The following is a 16949-nucleotide window of genomic DNA, read 5'->3' on the forward strand; positions in this document are numbered from 1 at the left end:
CTGCTAAAATACTAGTGACACATGTTTGTTAGCGAGCTTCAAAACAACATTTATAACCCTGAGGTTAATATGAAGATGAGAACCGACACCGATTTGTTGTGACAGTCGCTTCATTATTCAAATGTTTTGATCCGGTTAGTCTAAATGACATCTCCTTCAAAACGGCTGCATAATACTAGGCTGTGTTTTATTTGTGAGAGGACAAATGACACTTTGTTGTTAGTGCAAGGGGGAAAAACATTTTAATCGGTGATCTACTGAAAATCACATGGCTATTCTCTACATGATTCTGATATTGTGTACAAAATGAAAATATGCAGAGATCACTCAATCCTCCCTTGAAACACACTCACATGAACGGAGATAAAACAAACTGTGAAACCCAAGAAGAGCTATGGGACAACCTTAATACACATTACCACAGAGCTTATGTCACAGTGTACAATATGCACACTTGGGGAAAGTACAAAATTGAAAATGTGTCATTGCTAAGGATCGATGCAAATTTGACAAACATATTGCAAAAACTTTTTTAACTGGTTGTGTTAAGGTATAAATACGTTTTCAGGTGCAGATCCATGAATTAACATCTTCACAAGAAGAAAGCGTAAATTGTTCCATCCAGGTAGCATCAAAGTAGGGTAGGAGGCCTGAGGGTCACACTCTGAAGGTTTGATCAAGTTCCTTGATCAAACCTTCATAAGTTCCTCAAAAAGTCTGAGGAAAAGGTCATTTCTTGAAAACCTTTCACCTGGAGATACAAAGGGGACTTTTATCTCTGACGACAAAGCAGGCCACGGGACTTTAGTTTGCCAAAGAGCGAAGAAGCGAGTCCTCCAGTGTTGCGCTCGCGCCGCTGTCCGTTCACTGGTTGTTTTTGGCTTTGGCGTGTGTGAGGATGTGAGACTTCAGGTTGGTTGATTGAGCAAATTTTTTGTTGCAGCCATCAAAGGGGCACACATACGGGCGGTCTCCAGTGTGAATACGCACATGTGTGCGCAAGTTAAAGTCCAGAGAGAACCGCTTGCCACAGCCCTCGAATGTGCACTGGAGACGAGAGAGATTGAGTTAACGCCGCTCACAGATTAGCTGTCATTATCAACAGCAAGGTTTGTATATCATTTGCTATTTCACAGATCCTGTCGGGCACAGTTTACATAGTGAAATCTTTCTTCATCCTGATAAACTACAACTATGGAGCTTTCCCTGGAAAAGTAAAATGAGGTGACACGCGTATCGTAAAAAAGGAACTCACCTGGAAAGGTTTCTCTCCTGTGTGAACGAGTTGATGTCTTTTCAGTTTTGAACTCTCCACGAAGGCTTTGCCACACTCTGCGCAGACGTGCACGCGGGGCCCGTGGGTATGCAAGTGCTTTCTCATCGCCGAGTTGTCCCTAAACATCTTGGTACATCCCTGAGCATGAGAGAAACCAGATGAAGCAAATCACTCGGGACATATTCACTTAACAGTGTAGCAAGAGCAACAGTATCGTCAGCTCTTCATACCAGGCCTGTTTACTAATGTAATGTCAATAATAAACGACATACAGTAGAGCTGAGTAAGCGAGGTGTGTAGTTAACCTTCATCTTTTGCACACTACTGTATCTACTGGTAAACAGATGACTGCACTTACTTTGTGTGGACAGGCTATCGTCCTGGGTGCATCGTCTTCTTTTACTTTCCTCGGCTTCATTCTGAAAAAAATACAATTTTAAAAGTGGTATTCAATATTATTACACAACTATCCAGATTAATAAAGACCACTAAGTTGGTATTTTTTACGTTTCCTCCCAAAATGATCATTGTTTTCACAGACATATATTAAAAATACACAACATATAGTAACTGAACACACAAATAGAAACATATGAATATAGACATGCTAACATGAAGATATAGGCTGTACAAAAAATCTTCGTGTATACACTCAATAAATTATTACAGTTCCCTTTCTTACTTAAATAAAAAGAAATAACTTCAGGTTAAGCTTTCACCTGTAATACACCAGCCTACATAGTCACACTGTCACATAATCAGCATCAAAGATTTAAATAATGTTCTGGTTTTGGTAGTTTGAATATATTGATTTTACTATGACTCAGTGAATTTGACATACACCTGTGTGAACATCAACATTAACCCTTACCTTGCAAACTCTGCCAGCTGTTTGGGGTCTGAGAGGTCGATGCCTGGGATGCCTCCAGGGGGGAGCTTCTTCCCTGTCATGTATTCAGAATAATCTGGTGGAGAGTTTTCCCCCACGATTTGCTCCTCATGATCTATATCCTTCTTGTCATCTGAATGAAGGGGAACATAGGTGTTGATAATTAAGACAGAACCAGAACATGTGGAAGTAATTTATTAAAGCCATTTATATAGACGACCTTTGTCAGCCCCACCACTCACAGCATTTCCTGTCCCTTTCTCTGTTGTTTATTTACTAATAACAGAAGCATATGACAGGAAATACAGGTTTTGGCTCGAAGGTCTGTTTATTCAGAGATAAGCTCTAGATAAAGCCACCAAATGTAACATTGTGCTTTTTAACAAACTATATGGACAAAATAGGTTTTAAACGGTTGATTAAGTGATAAAAGGTTAAAGGTTAATATTTTGTCATGCACATACCCTCCTGCAAATATCACGTTGAACCATCTAACTTTAATACAAACATGTACACTTTTTAAATATTTGACCGATCCGATTATTTAAAAAAAATGATGTTCAGTGTGTTTCTTATAAATGGGTCACTGTGTGAATTACACGTTTTATATAGCCACTAACATTATACAATAATAGTAAATAGTGTGACATTAGCGCTCGTCTCAATGAAATAGCCCTTTATATGGCTGACAAACAACACTAGCAAACAGGGGGACTTTTTTTGGACACAGGATCAAGTTTGCTCGATTCATATGAACATATATGGTGAGATTAAAGCCTCGGAAGTGTAAAGTATGAGGGGTTCCTGAAGGCACCACAGCTAGTTGAACTGAACTGCGCCACAGCGGCCTCGCGGAGCCAGCTCATGAGCCAGCTGCACTCGCTCCCACTCTCGCCGCCATCTTCGTCGGCCAAATAAACGCCATTTTTTCGGGCCGCCATACTTTCTAGTCCGGGGAAATATGGCGGCGCCCATCGACACATAAAACATGGCTTCCCATAAAAACAAAAACATTTCGAATGGCTTAAAACTGGCTCAGAGTGGGAAATGAGTTCCTACTTTAGCGGAGGACAAGGCCCCAGCCGGGCTGAATCACACGGCACACAGGCTGAGAACAAAGCAAGGAGCCAACAATACATATTTCACTCAGGACTCTGAACTTACCCGATGCCCACATAGTCACTGAAAACTCCCCCTCCAAAGTCTTTATCTGCACTTGTTTCTGTTCCCATTTCCTGCCCATTTCTCCCCCGCTTAGGTAGCTTTTTTTGCCCGCTTTCTTTCCACTTCCAGCCCTTTTCATCCGGCCTGTGGAGGAGCTTCTCCCGGCGACAGTAACCAGAGTCTGTTCGATATAGTCCTCATCAGCGTCGGGCACTGGGATGAGGATTTGGTCCTCATAACCATCATCGTCGTGCATTTCAGAGTCCTCATCGCCCACCACCTCCTCTCTTGTTTGCACCAGAATCACCTCTTGGTGCGAGTGAATTGAGTGTGGATCGTCCATGTCAAGCGGCTGTAAGGCGATCATAGGCTGGTGCTCTTCGTCGTCTCCAACAACTGTGGTCTCGATTGTCTCTATTTCGATTTCATGCAGTTCCACTATTTCTGCCGGCATATCTGACCCGTCCGCTTCAATGTACAGGGTGTCCCCCGAAGCCATGGTGAATTTTGTATTTCCTCCTGCTGTTATGCTATTTAATACACTCGCTTTCCCCTCCTGACTACACACAATCTTCCACCTTCCTCTTCGAAAACAACTCTACACTAGTGTACTCTCGTCGCCACAATGCTCCACTTTCGAGATCTCGCGTGATGTGGATTAAAGCAGTCCCGTTCAAAAGTGGCACATTTACAACCCTATAAAAGTTATTGACATGAATGTAAATGTATGTGTTATCAATTGTATTTAGGAACTATTGAAACGTTCTTATGATCATATTAATCATAACTTTTAATAACTTATAAATATATAACCATACATACAATAATGCATCAGTTTTTCTCATACTGATATTCTGAACAATCTCTGCTGTTGTATTTGCTGTAAAGTGTCTTTACTGTAGGCTATTTTTATTATATGTACAGCACTTTGCACAGCACTCCCTCATCAAACTTAGCAGAAGTGGCTTGATTTTGTTCTCAGCAGGGGACTTTGACAGAGTATTTCTCAAAAATACACAGTAAAAGTACTTCAATGTATTGTAAGTAGTAGGCTAACTAATACAAAGTCAAACAGTATCAATTTCATTAAGAACTAATGGTAAAATTATATTTTTATCATTCATCAAATATAGCAGAAAAACATGCATTATGTACTATGGAGGGGACTTTGAAAGAGGATTACTCACAAAGTGCACAGCAAAAGTACTTCATTTTATTTCTGGTAGAAGTCAAACTAGAACCGAGTCCAACAGTGTCAGTTTTCTTAAGAACTTGTTGTAAAACATATTTGTATCACTCGTCAAATATAGCAGGAATGAAGAGCAGCTGATTTGAATGGGAAAAAAACGCGAGAGACGGCGGAGTTGACCGCAGTGCAGAATCGCTGTAGGCTATAGTTTAAATCTCCTAACAATGTTGTCGATTTTAACAGAGGCTTATTATATTTACAGCCCTTAATAACATCCATTTTCTGGACTCAATATGTGTCTTGGCCGTTTTCGTTTTGATCGCTAAATTCACCTTGTTTCCCTTTGTTTATAATATTATCACCGCTTTTGTTTTGAAATCACTTCCGTAAGTTTGGCCCCGCCCCTCGCTCCATTGACCATTAGACCATTTAGTAAGGTAAAAAGCAAAAAGCAAAAACGTGTTTGTATTAACAGTAATCATTCACAACATCTAACCAAATATATAGTTTAAAATGTATGCAGTTGTTGGGGTGCATTTATGTGAGCAGGTGCACAGCCGAAGCCCCGCCCCTTGTGGGAGGGACTTGTGATGTTACATACACACCTGCAGCCTGTGTGAGTGGGTGTGTCCCGATACTGTGAAGGTTTGATGACACACATAACGCCACTGAGCAGTTTGCCTCAGAGGAAGGAGAGTCATGGGGAAGACAGGTGGAAGAGGCGACTTTGAATGGGTCTACAATGACCAGCCGCACACTTCAAGAAGAAAAGAAATCCTGGGTAAGAAATGATGGATATAAAAAGCTGTGTCGACCCTGTGAGTCCTGCTGAGATATATTCCTGGCGTTAGTTATCTTTTCCTCGACTACAGACTTTTTCTTTACTAAGATCGCAGCCGGTTAAACCTGTTTTCTAGTTGTTGCTTAATGTGTCCAGATGCTGGAAAACTAACAAGATAAACATGATTCTGAGACATTCACTCAGATGAGGAAAGTTGCAAAACTTTTTTCAGCACAAAAATAACTATGATTTAAAACTCTCTTTAAAACGGCAGAGCTTCAATGTAAAGGTAAAATACAGGACAACTTTCAGAAATGTTTGAAAACATTTTTTTTCTTCAAACTTTAAGGCTCCATCATTATTTGAAATATAAGTCTCTTTATCTCAGAAATAGGGAGTGGGGCAGGCAGAGGCACTTATATCACTCAAAGGAGGGGCAGAGCAAAAGGCATGATGTCAAAGTGTAAGTACTCTGATAGATATGAGAAGAATGGCATTTTTTTTGTCTCACCCTTGACTATTTCATACCAGAAGATGTGTGTGTTGCTTCAATATGTGACCAAAGGCTTCTATCACCTGTTCATATGTTCTCTGTCTTGGCAGACAATAGGAGCATATTGATAACAGATGCACTTGACAATGCCTCTGGGCTCACTAGGTAACAGGACACATTCCGTACTCATGACAAACAATGATGTAATTCTATGAAATGATAAGAAAGGATTCATGAAAAAGTAACATGTAAACCTTAAACCAAGCCTGTTTATATATTTTTTTAAGGGATAATTAGTCTAAACTGTGTATATTATGACTGATTATGCTAGTTTTTCTTACATTTCAAGTGTACACAAATCTATAGATTGGTCAGAATTGATAATCTGATCTGTTTTGTAATTTGATTCAAAACAGTTTAGATGAACAAGATCTAAATGTGTTGATGTACATCTGATCCTGGCTTTGTCCAGCAGTTGCTTGGTTGCTCAGGTGTGAAAGAAGCACACCTAGAAGGTAATGGGTTGTTTGACACCACTCACTGAGCTTTTTAATTATTAAAAAGTATTTTTCTTTTGAATATCCTCTGCCGCACCCTGATGGGAGAGGCAGAGGGATGTCGGAGATTGTCAAGCCTCACTACTTTTTTATTTTCATGTGGAAAATTGGATTGACAAGAGTTTTTATGTTGTGTTGAATGGCTAGTTCTTGGAGAGGTCTGCAGCCTGTTGTGACTCAACGTGCTCGTCATAAACTTCATATAATCAACACCTCCCCTTAAAATTAGGGTCATATTTATGATAAATAAATGTCACACTGCCTGGGGATCTTTTTTAAGCAGATATAAAAAAAATAGCTTCATAAAATGCACAGTTTATGTCACTTTGACATATAGCAGAGTTCTCATTCATAACACTCCGTTCGATGTCTCACTATGGGATGCGCCTCATCGCGGAGCAAACAGAAGCATCAATCTCATTACGCCAATCCTGATTGGCTGGTGATCTTGACGTCAGCGTCAGGGAATTCACCCCCTATAAGTAGCTTGCGCCACGACGCATGCGTCATTCAAACACCTCTTCTCGCTTCAAAGCACATCTCTATAGTAGCCTTAACGGTCCACAGACTAAACCCAAATATAACCATTTCGGTCGACGGGCGCTCGCCGGCTACTCCTTCTGCTTCGCAAGAAGACGGTAATATTAACGCCAGTTAGTATTAAAATCGACCTCGCCGTTTCTTTCCCCGGAAAGTAAGGTAAGGTTTTGATTTTTCTCAAGCTAGCTACGCACCTGTTGCTAGCTAGCTTCCCCTTACTACCGACACCACGGTAGCGAGGACGCTTTTCTTTTTCTCTCTCACGGAGGAGAAAAGGATTAGAAGTATATTGACACACCAGTCAATATTCTTTGAGAACAAAGGACCCACACCGTCCCTTTTTCTCCGGATTAAGGACGGGTTGGTAACACTTTTTCTCTCAACGACGTACCTGTTACGAGCGGGTCCTCTCCACGCCACGAGGCGAACAAGATGGACGCCTCTCCCCCTCACACCAGAGGAGTCAGGGACTCCGAGGCTCGGTCATGCGGCTGCGGGTTGAAGATAGCAGGCACAGACTCACACCAGGTCTGCTCGTCCTGCCTCGGGCTGGAACACGCCCAGGAGGCTATCGACAACCCCGGCTCGTGCGGGCATTGTGCCCGTTTCACCCGAAAGAGCCTCCACCGACGGCTAGCACACCAAGCTAGCTTGTTGGAACAGGACTCCCTCATGTCCACCGTTTCGCGGAGCTCTGTGAGGATATGTTGAGTAATCCTGGACCGGCCGTTCTGGACGAGTTAGCCGCGGTCACAGACATTTGTCTCCATGTCCAACGCTGCGCCGTCCAGGCCACGGGCAAAACAATGGGGATCATGGTGGTGCAGGAAAGAGCTAGATGGCTCAACCTCACCAACCTCCCAGACCGGGAAAAGGAAGATGTGCTTGACATGCCCATCGTTCCCGAGGGGATTTTCGGCTCCGCTCTTGCCTCCATGCAGAGGAGATGCGAGTCTAAAAAAAGAAGGAGGACGAGGCCCTCCACCTCTGCCTGCCTCGAAGGACCCAGCCGCTGCCTTTGCAGCGGCAGCCCTTCGTCCAAGCTGCCCCGAACCCTGCTCGGTTCAAAATACCGAAAACGCAGAGGTCGCAGTCCACCCCGAGTCCCCAGCCCAGGCAGGGGACGAGGGCGAGCTGGCCTAGAAAATCTCCGGTTCCGGCTGCAGCCCAGGCGCAGCCAACCCAGAATTTCGGCCAGCAGTCGAGGAAGAAGAAGCGAGCGGCGTGACAGCCCCTCCTTCTCCCCTCTGTGACAGAGCTGGAAGTCTACGGTTCCCCAGCTCTAAATGTGTTCCCGCCGCCTCGAGAGATGCCTCACCACCATCCTCAAGTCCGCATAAACACATGTCACACACTTATTGATTTTTCTGTCGTAAAACGTTTTCCGCTGACGCATCCAGGCTTCGAGCCAAGGGCGCAGCTCGAAAAAATTAAAAGAAAAACAATAAACAGTCCTTCAACTGTTCCCCTTCTGATAGCAGCTACGGCCTCTCTCAAAGGGCGGACAATTGACGGGTCTGTGAAGGCACCACCGTCACGCGCATGCGCAGTGCCGGCTGGGTCTGTGAAGGCACCGCCGTCACGCGCATGCGCAGTGCCGGCTGGGTCTGTGAAGGCACCGCCGTCACGCGCATGCGCAGTGCCGGCTGGGTCTGTGAAGGCACCGCCGTCACGCGCATGCGCAGTGCCGGCTGGGTCTGTGAAGGCACCGCCGTCACGCGCATGCGCAGTGCCGGCTGGGTCTGTGAAGGCACCGCCGTCACGCGCATGCGCAGTGCCGGCTGGGTCTGTGAAGGCACCGCCGTCACGCGCATGCGCAGTGCCGGCTGGGTCTGTGAAGGCACCGCCGTCACGCGCATGCGCAGTGCCGGCTGGGGCTGTGAAGGCACCGCCGTCACGCGCATGCGCAGTGCCGGCTAGGGTTGTGAAGGCACCGCCGTCACGCGCATGCGCAGTGCCGGCTGGGGTTGTGAAGGCACCGCCGTCACGCGCATGCGCAGTGCCGGCTGGAGCCGTAAGGGCACCACCGCCACACGCATGCGGTGTGTCGGTGGGGATCGTCGAAATGTGGGCACCACAGTGCTCAGACACTGGAGGGCCCCATAACACAACAATAGAGACTCAGAGGGGAAGAGACGTGACATCTCAGCTGGCTCTAAGGAGCATACAGCGGGAGATGCTCACGACATCTGCTTGGGTTTCTCAAGACAGTTACACGGAGCTACAGACTCCAAGTCACCGTCACCCCCCCCTCGCTTCTCAGGCATTCTGCATTCGCAGGCCCGAGGAGAGTCAGCCCATATTCTGGAGAGAGAGATTCTCTCACTCCTAGAAAAGAGGGCTATATCTATTGTACCCGCCGAGCAGAGTCAGGGCGGCTTCTATTCCAAGTACTTCCTCGTTCCCAAACGGGGAGGGAACGGAATTCGGCCAATACTTGATTTGAGGGCTCTGAACAAATATCTAAAAAGATATAAGTTCAGAATGCTCACTCACACATCTCTGCTGCGGCTCGTGCGACAAGACGACTGGTTTACATCAGTCGACCTGAAAGATGCGTATTTTCACATCCCAGTATATTACCCACACAGGAAATATCTGAGATTCGCATTTCAGGGGATCTGTTATGAATACAGAGTACTCCCCTTCGGTCTGTCTCTCAGTCCAAGGGTGTTTGTACGATGTACGGAAGCCGCGATAGCCCCGTTAAGACAACAGGGTATTTGCCTGGCGACCTACCTGGACGACTGGCTGCTTCTCGCACAGTCGGAGCAGGAGGCTGTTACGCAGACAAATGTCCTCGTAAAGCACCTGCTCAACCTGGGTTTCATAATAAACACAGAGAAGTGCATGTTGTGCCCCGCGCAGACTATACTCTTCCTGGGTTTACGCCTGAACTCGGTGCCCTTTTCAGCTCGCTTGTCAGCGGAAAGAGTGAAAGTTTTCAGAGCTTGTCTCGCTCTTTTCCAGCTGCGCAAACATGTTCTCTTCAGATCATGCCTGTAATTGTTGGGGCTCATGGCGTCAGCCATCCTGGTCGTACGACTGGGACGCTTACACATGAGGGAGTTTCAGCGCTGGGTGGCCGCCCTAAAACTAAACCCCGTGCACCATGGCACGCGGAGAGTGATGGTTACTGTGAAATGCGTAATGGCACTGCGCCACTGGCTGCACCCGACTTTTCTAGTACGAGGTGTGCCTATGGGTGCTGTCCTTTCACGGAAAGTGGTCACCACGGACGCATGTCTGACAGGTTGGGGAGGTATTTATGAAGGTCGCCCGGTGAGGGGTCTCTGGAGCAGAGACCTCCAGCGGGCGCACATGAATTACCTGGAGCTTTTAGCGGTGTTTCTCACCTTAAAACGCTTTCTGCCTTTCCTCAGGGGACATCACGTCCTCGTGAGGACAGACAATACGACCACAATATCGTATATTAACCGCCAAGGGGGTTTGCGTTCTCTCCAGTTACACACACTGGCACGCAAACTTATCCTATGGAGCGGTAGACGTCTCCTCTCTCTGAGAGCGACGCACGTACCGGGAGTGATGAACCTCGGGGCAGATCTACTGTCCAGAGGTATACCACTTTATGCAGACTGGACTCTACATCCAAGGATTGTGAGCCAGCTGTGGGTGCGTTACGGCAGAGCCGCGGTGGATCTGTTCGCATCGAAAGACAATGCTCAGTGTCGGCTGTTCTTTTCGATGCGCGATCTAAATGCACCGTTAGGCGTGGATGCACTCGCGCACGATTGGCCCCCGGGCCTTCTGTACGCGTTCCCACCCCTGCCTCTGATACCCCCAACTCTGGCCAGAGTGAGAGAGCAACGCCACACACTTATCTTGATAGCTCCGCACTGGCCAGCTATGTACTGGCCAGCGGAGATATATCAGCTGCTGTGCGGGCAGCCATGGCAGCTCCCACTACGCAGGGACATACTGTCCCAAGCGGGGGGGGGGGGGCGATATTTCACCCACACCCAGAACGCTTGGCTCTATGGGCCTGGCCCGTGAGTGGTACAATCTGAATACAGTGTGACATGAAGCTGACCCTGGCAGCTGCCAAGCGAGCCAATGGCACTCATGCACTATCTGTACAGTCTTCATGCACTCAGTTCGCCCCAGGGCAAACAGAGTGTGGTTGAAGCCCAACCCTGCCTTTATCTTAAGGCGGTTGGTTCAGGTACCACATTTGACATTGAGGCATCCTCCCCGCCACTTTATTCCTCCGGGGAACAGCGGCCGGATTTGCCGTGTCCAGCCCGTGCTTTACGCACGTACAGGGACAGATCAAGGGTGCTTCGTCATAATGACCAACCCCTTGTGTCCTGGGCTAACCCTTATAAGGGCAAGCCTGTTACTAAGCAACGGCTCTCCCACTGGTTTGTGGAAGCAATTGCTTTGGGGCCCATACGAGTCAGAGCTCGCAGGCACCCTCGGGTCCGCGAGCTCTTTCGACTCAGGGTCTCGCTGCATCCTGGGCTCTGTCCAGGATGTCTCCCATCCAAGACATTGGTGCAGCGGCGAGCTGGTCCTCGCCGCTCACTTTTGTCCGCCTCTTAACAGGCTGGACGTTCTGCTCCCAGTGTGACTCAAGCAGTGCTGGGCACCTGGTTGAGTCAGAGCTCTACCTGTTAAGTTCTGGTTGGTTTGGTGATTTTCGAGATAAGCTCATCTGACAATACGGGAGCTACAATTTCCCATAGTGAGACATCGAACGGAGTGTTATGAATGAGAACTATAGGTTACTTACGTAACCCCAGTTCTCAGAGTAACATGAAGTGAGATGTCTCACCAGACGGCCCTCCTTGCTATGGTGAAGCGAGAAGAGGTGCTTATTTTGAATGACGCATGCGTCGTGGCGCAAGCTACTTATAGGGGGTGAATTCCCTGACGCTGACGTCAGGTTCACCAGCCAATCAGGATTGGCGTAATGAGATTGATGCTTCTGTTTGCTCCGCGATGAGGCGCATCCCATAGTGAGACATCTCACTTCATGTTACTCTGAGAACTGGGGTTACGTAAGTAACCTATAGTTTTTTAGCTGAATCTTGTGACACAAGACACAACAACTTGTATCTCTGTAACATGGTGAAGTTGAAGTCATGTGATCTGATCAGTTTTGCGCGGTAACCTTTAACAGCATATTTTATGATGTCTGGTTATTGATTCAACTTTATGCCCTTTGGGTGGGCTACAATGCAAACACTTAAAGATATACAGCCCATACAAGTATATAAATCTCTAGGTTCACTTCATACCTCTCGGACAGAAACCAGTTCATCTACATCAATAACTGCAAATCCCCCACCGCTCCTCTCCCCCAAGGTGTCCCTCAAGGTTCAGTTCTCGGCCCCCTACTCTTCATCCTTTACCTGCTTCCCCTTAGTCACATAATCTGCCGTCATGGACTTCAATTCCACTGTTTTGCCGACGACATCCAGCTTCTCATCTCCACCAAGTCCATCTCCACTGCTACCCACTCCATTCTGACAAACTGCATCACTGAAATAAAATCCTGGCTCCAACTTAACTTCCTGAAACTCAACTGCGATAAATCTGAAATAATAATCATTGGACAAAACAAGCTCACCGCACCTATCCATAACTTCACCCTCAACATAGACTGCTTCCCAGTTCAAACCTCCCCTCACATCCGGAACCTAGGCATCATATTTGACCAAACCCTCTCCTACAACAAATACATCAAACAGATCACAAAGACAGCCTTCTTCCACCTAAAAAATATCGCCCGTCTACGTCCATCCCTCTCTCCCACTGCGGCCGAATCCCTCATCCACGCCATCATCACCTCCCGTCTGGACTATTGCAACAGCCTCCTCTACGGTTCACCTGCAAAAATCCTCAAAAAACTTCAATATATCCAGAACTCCGCCTCCTCACCCACACCCGAATCCGTGAACACATCACACCCATCCTCATCAAGCTCCACTGGCTCCCCATCCCCTAGAGAATTCAGTACAAGATCCTCTTGATGACATACAAAGCCCTCCATAACCTGGCCCCATCCTACCTGACTGACCTCCTCCACAGACACACTCCCACTCGCTCCCTCCGCTCTGCTACTGCCAACCTCCTGTCCCTCCCCACCCGGACCAACCTCAAGTCCTGTGGCGACAGAGCCTTCTCCGTTGCTGCACCCACCCTCTGGAACTCACTACCCCAATCCATCAGAGATTCTTCCTCCCTCACAGCATTCAAAACATCACTCAAAACCCACCTGTTCAACACTGCATTCAACCACTGACCACCCCCCTCCCCCCCAATGTTCTGTTCTGTTTATCTCTTTTTTTATTTTTTTTATCTTGTCTTTTTTCTCCTCTTAATTCTCTGTCAAAGCGTCTTTGAGTTTCATGAAAAGCGCTATAAAAGTCCCATGTATTATTATTATTATTATTATTATTATTATAAATAGCAAGAGCAAATGACAGCATGAGTTCAAATCAGACCTAGGAGTTGTTTCTTGATAAATGGTTTTAAAATGATAACTTAAATGTAAGGGGGTGGAAGGGAATTGATATGAGCTACACAGTAACAAAATAAAGAGGGGTTGGTTTGGTTTGAAGAGAGGAAACTTACAGTATTTCAGTAGAAATGTAGTTGGAACTCTTTTTATTTTCCCAGGCGTGCCCTATTTTGCATAGGGGCTTTACACAAAGTAAGCTAAATGCAAAGAAGCCAGCCACATTTACATGAGTAGTAATGGTTATCTCGTCTCACTCATGAAACGCTCCTTAACCTCTTTTTTACTATTCTGCATTTTGTCTCTAAATTGTTTACAAACCACAACCTGTTGGGAGTCTCTTGTGTTGTAAATATCACATGAACTAAACCTAGGTCTTGTTGTAATGGTTGATGTTTTTGAACCACTCCCTTGTATCACCTTCATTTTTATGTCACCCAGCAAAACAACACCTCGTCCAATTTAAAAATGAGTTTTGTGGGAAAGCCCTTCCCAGGAGAGGCCAGGACTGTTGGCAAACACAACATGCTCCATTAGGTTCTTCGGGATAGTGTCACAGTTTGACACAATGAAAAGTTGCGATCAAAGCATTTGGAAATGATGGTCAATGAGGTTGCTTTTCACTGCTGGAGTTATGACTTATTTTTAACATAAACTTTCAATAATGTCATTCATTTGTTACTTTTTCCCCTTTCAATTCTCCCATTAATCAATGAAAAAAGTGTGGTTCTAACTTCTGCTGTTCAACTTTCTAATTGTTTCTCCTTAACATTTAATTGTCATCTGCTTGTGCTATTCCTTTATTTTATCCAATCACCTCATCTCTGTCTTTCTCTCCTTAGCCAAATATCCAGAGATTAAGTCTCTGATGGGTCCGGACCCCCAGCTGAAGTGGGTGGTATCAGGCATGGTCCTGACCCAGCTCCTGGCCTGCTACCTGGTCCACGACCTCTCCTGGAAGTGGATCTTCTTCTGGGCCTACGCCTTTGGGGGCTGCATTAACCACTCCTTGACTTTGGCTATCCACGACATCTCTCACAACGTGGCGTTTGGAAACAAGCTGGCTAAGTGGAACCGCTGGTTTGCCATGTGGGCCAACCTGCCCATCGGGGTGCCCTACTCTGCGTCATTTAAGAAGTACCACATCGACCACCACCGGTATCTTGGTGGCGACCAGCTGGATGTTGACATCCCCACAGACATTGAGGGATGGTTCTTCTGCACCCCGGCCAGGAAGGTGGTCTGGCTCTTCCTCCAGCCCCTCTTCTATGCTCTTCGCCCGCTGTTGGTCAACCCTAAGCCCTTAGGTCAGCTGGAGATCCTCAACGCAACTGTTCAGTTCACAGTAGACTTCATTATCTACTATCTATGGGGGGTGAAGCCTATTGTTTACCTTATTGCAGGTTCTGTGCTGTGTATGGGCCTGCATCCTATCTCTGGACATTTCATAGCTGAGCATTACATGTTCCTGAAGGGACACGAGACATATTCCTACTATGGACCACTGAACATGATCACCTTCAATGTTGGGTATCACATGGAGCACCATGACTTCCCGAGCATACCTGGCAGTAAACTACCTCAGGTGAGACTCAAATCATGAATTATTATTCAACTGGTAAACTCTGCTCTCAAATATATTTTTTTAAATGGTTGTGGAGAATACTTCTCACAAGGTGTTTGCAGATAAAACTGGCCTCTGCTTTCTTTCACAATCCAAACAAAAAGATATCAGGCAATTGTCAATTTCTACCAACTGCAAATATTTATCAGAAAAAAAGGTTGGGCTCTGTGAATGATTAACTGCTCTTCTAAAGCACCACCAGGAGATCCAAAGAGAAATATCTGCCTTTTAGCTCAGCTGACTTCTGCTTCTGTTAACAGGTTAAGCAGAACATTATTTGGTTTATGAGCTGTTCTGGATCTTCTTTGAGATGGAAGAATTTTTGGTTACACTTTAAATTTGACAGCCATTGGATGATATTTCACTTTTCAACGGTTTTGCTTTGTCCTTGGATATTTAAAATAATTAAAGTATATGTTAAAATGTATGAAAAAACCTACATATTATCAGCTTTTTTTACTTTAACTAGTTTAATTATATGAGTATTTTTATAAATATACGAACACTACCCAAATAAAGTATGACCCTCAAGTGATACATCTTTTAGTAACATCACTTGTAGAAATAAAATGTCCTTGTGAACTCAAAAGGCAGTGCATTAGTGTCTCCATTGTCCAAACTGTTGGTATTTCTTTTAAAGAAAGTACAAGGCTTGTTGAACAAAGCAGTGACATTTTTGTTTCTGTAAATTAAAGACATTTTTCTAAATGAAAAACTAATTTTCTTTTCTTATTGACAGGTCAAGAAAATCGCAGCAGAGTATTACGACTTCCTGCCTCAACACACTTCCTGGATCCGGGTATTATGGGACTTTGTGTTTGATGACAGCATCGGCCCATACGCCAGAATTAAACGGCAGTACAAGATAAACAAGCAGGGATGAATCTGTGACATTATGTTTCCCTTAGTTTGCACAGAAATGTGAGTTTCATATGACTGAGCAATATCAAATATAATTATATTCTGTTTACTTTTCCCCGTGTAGTGTGGTTGTCACTGAACTGTATGAAAACATCCTAAATCAGTCCTGTGCTTCAGTTACTATTTAGTGAGTGATTGTGAATATTCCTATTGCGTACATGTGCAGCGCATGGAATCTGAAGACAATTCAGATCGAGGTTTTTTACCCCACTATTTATAAATGCTTCTATTCTGGCTAAAACAACTCAATGTCATACAACTGTGATGACATTTCCTTGCGTCCAGAAGGCACTGAAAAGGGCAGAATAAGATATTAAAATGGTCATTTCTATAGGATAAGGGTCACATACATTCTCAGGTTTCACAGAGATGACTAACTCTGTTTCCTTCCCCTGCCAACAAGCATTATTGTACGTGCTCTGATTCTTTGGATGTGAGAATTAACAAGGCTCTAGCAGCCTCTCAGATTATCTAATATATAATTTCACATTATTGATGCAGAAGAGTGCTCAGGTGGAACATAGGCATTGAAATTGACCTTTGGGAAGAAGCGCCTTTTCTTCAGTGACGCCCATTGTGCTGTGAACGGTTTGATAACATCTTTATGGAGCGGACAGAGTAACAGAAACAGCTTTGATGCAAAGGTTATTAAGCAATTTACAGTTTGAATCTCCCTTTGTTTTGGGTCATTTTGAAACTGTTGAGTGCTGATTTAACTCGGTGGAGATTTCATTTTGCTCAGCAGTTCGCCAGTATGTCTTTTTTTGTGATGCTTGTCCTCCATAAATCACAGCAAAACAACACAATTTAAACATCTCAAGCTTCATTAGCGTTTACTGGCAGAGCTATAGTGTTTGTTATTTTGTCTACTTAATTTTTGTACAATTTAATGAATGTGTGTGTGACTGATAAGTGTGATCTTCGATGTTTATATTTAAAATGTCTATATATTAAAAATCATGTATGATTCCAAGGTTGATTTTCAATCTCATGTCTGTTTTGTGGTAACCAGATGTGACTTTTAATTATAT

At 45.1% G+C, this 16949-nt stretch overlaps 2 protein-coding genes across 2 annotated transcripts; one reads left to right on the forward strand and one right to left on the reverse strand.

Annotated features, from left to right (window-relative positions):
- Positions 1–216: 216 nt before the first annotated feature.
- On the reverse strand, positions 217–3952 carry yy1a (YY1 transcription factor a). The gene is made up of 5 exons (XM_034221920.1): positions 3330–3952; positions 2148–2298; positions 1635–1695; positions 1256–1414; positions 217–1047 (listed from the first exon to the last, which is right to left on the reverse strand). Exons 1-5 carry the CDS (start codon positions 3826–3828, stop codon positions 865–867), a joined length of 1053 nt encoding a protein of 350 aa, XP_034077811.1. The 5' UTR covers positions 3829–3952; the 3' UTR covers positions 217–864.
- Positions 3953–5140: 1188 nt separating this feature from the next.
- On the forward strand, positions 5141–16897 carry degs2 (delta(4)-desaturase, sphingolipid 2). The gene is made up of 3 exons (XM_034222120.1): positions 5141–5299; positions 14216–14958; positions 15737–16897. The coding sequence occupies exons 1-3, from the start codon at positions 5218–5220 to the stop codon at positions 15878–15880; spliced, it is 969 nt and encodes a 322-aa protein (XP_034078011.1). The 5' UTR covers positions 5141–5217; the 3' UTR covers positions 15881–16897.
- Positions 16898–16949: the final 52 nt, after the last annotated feature.

The sequence above is a fragment of the Gymnodraco acuticeps genome, unplaced genomic scaffold (genome assembly GCF_902827175.1).
Source record: "Gymnodraco acuticeps unplaced genomic scaffold, fGymAcu1.1, whole genome shotgun sequence".
Classification (NCBI taxonomy): domain Eukaryota; kingdom Metazoa; phylum Chordata; class Actinopteri; order Perciformes; family Bathydraconidae; genus Gymnodraco; species Gymnodraco acuticeps.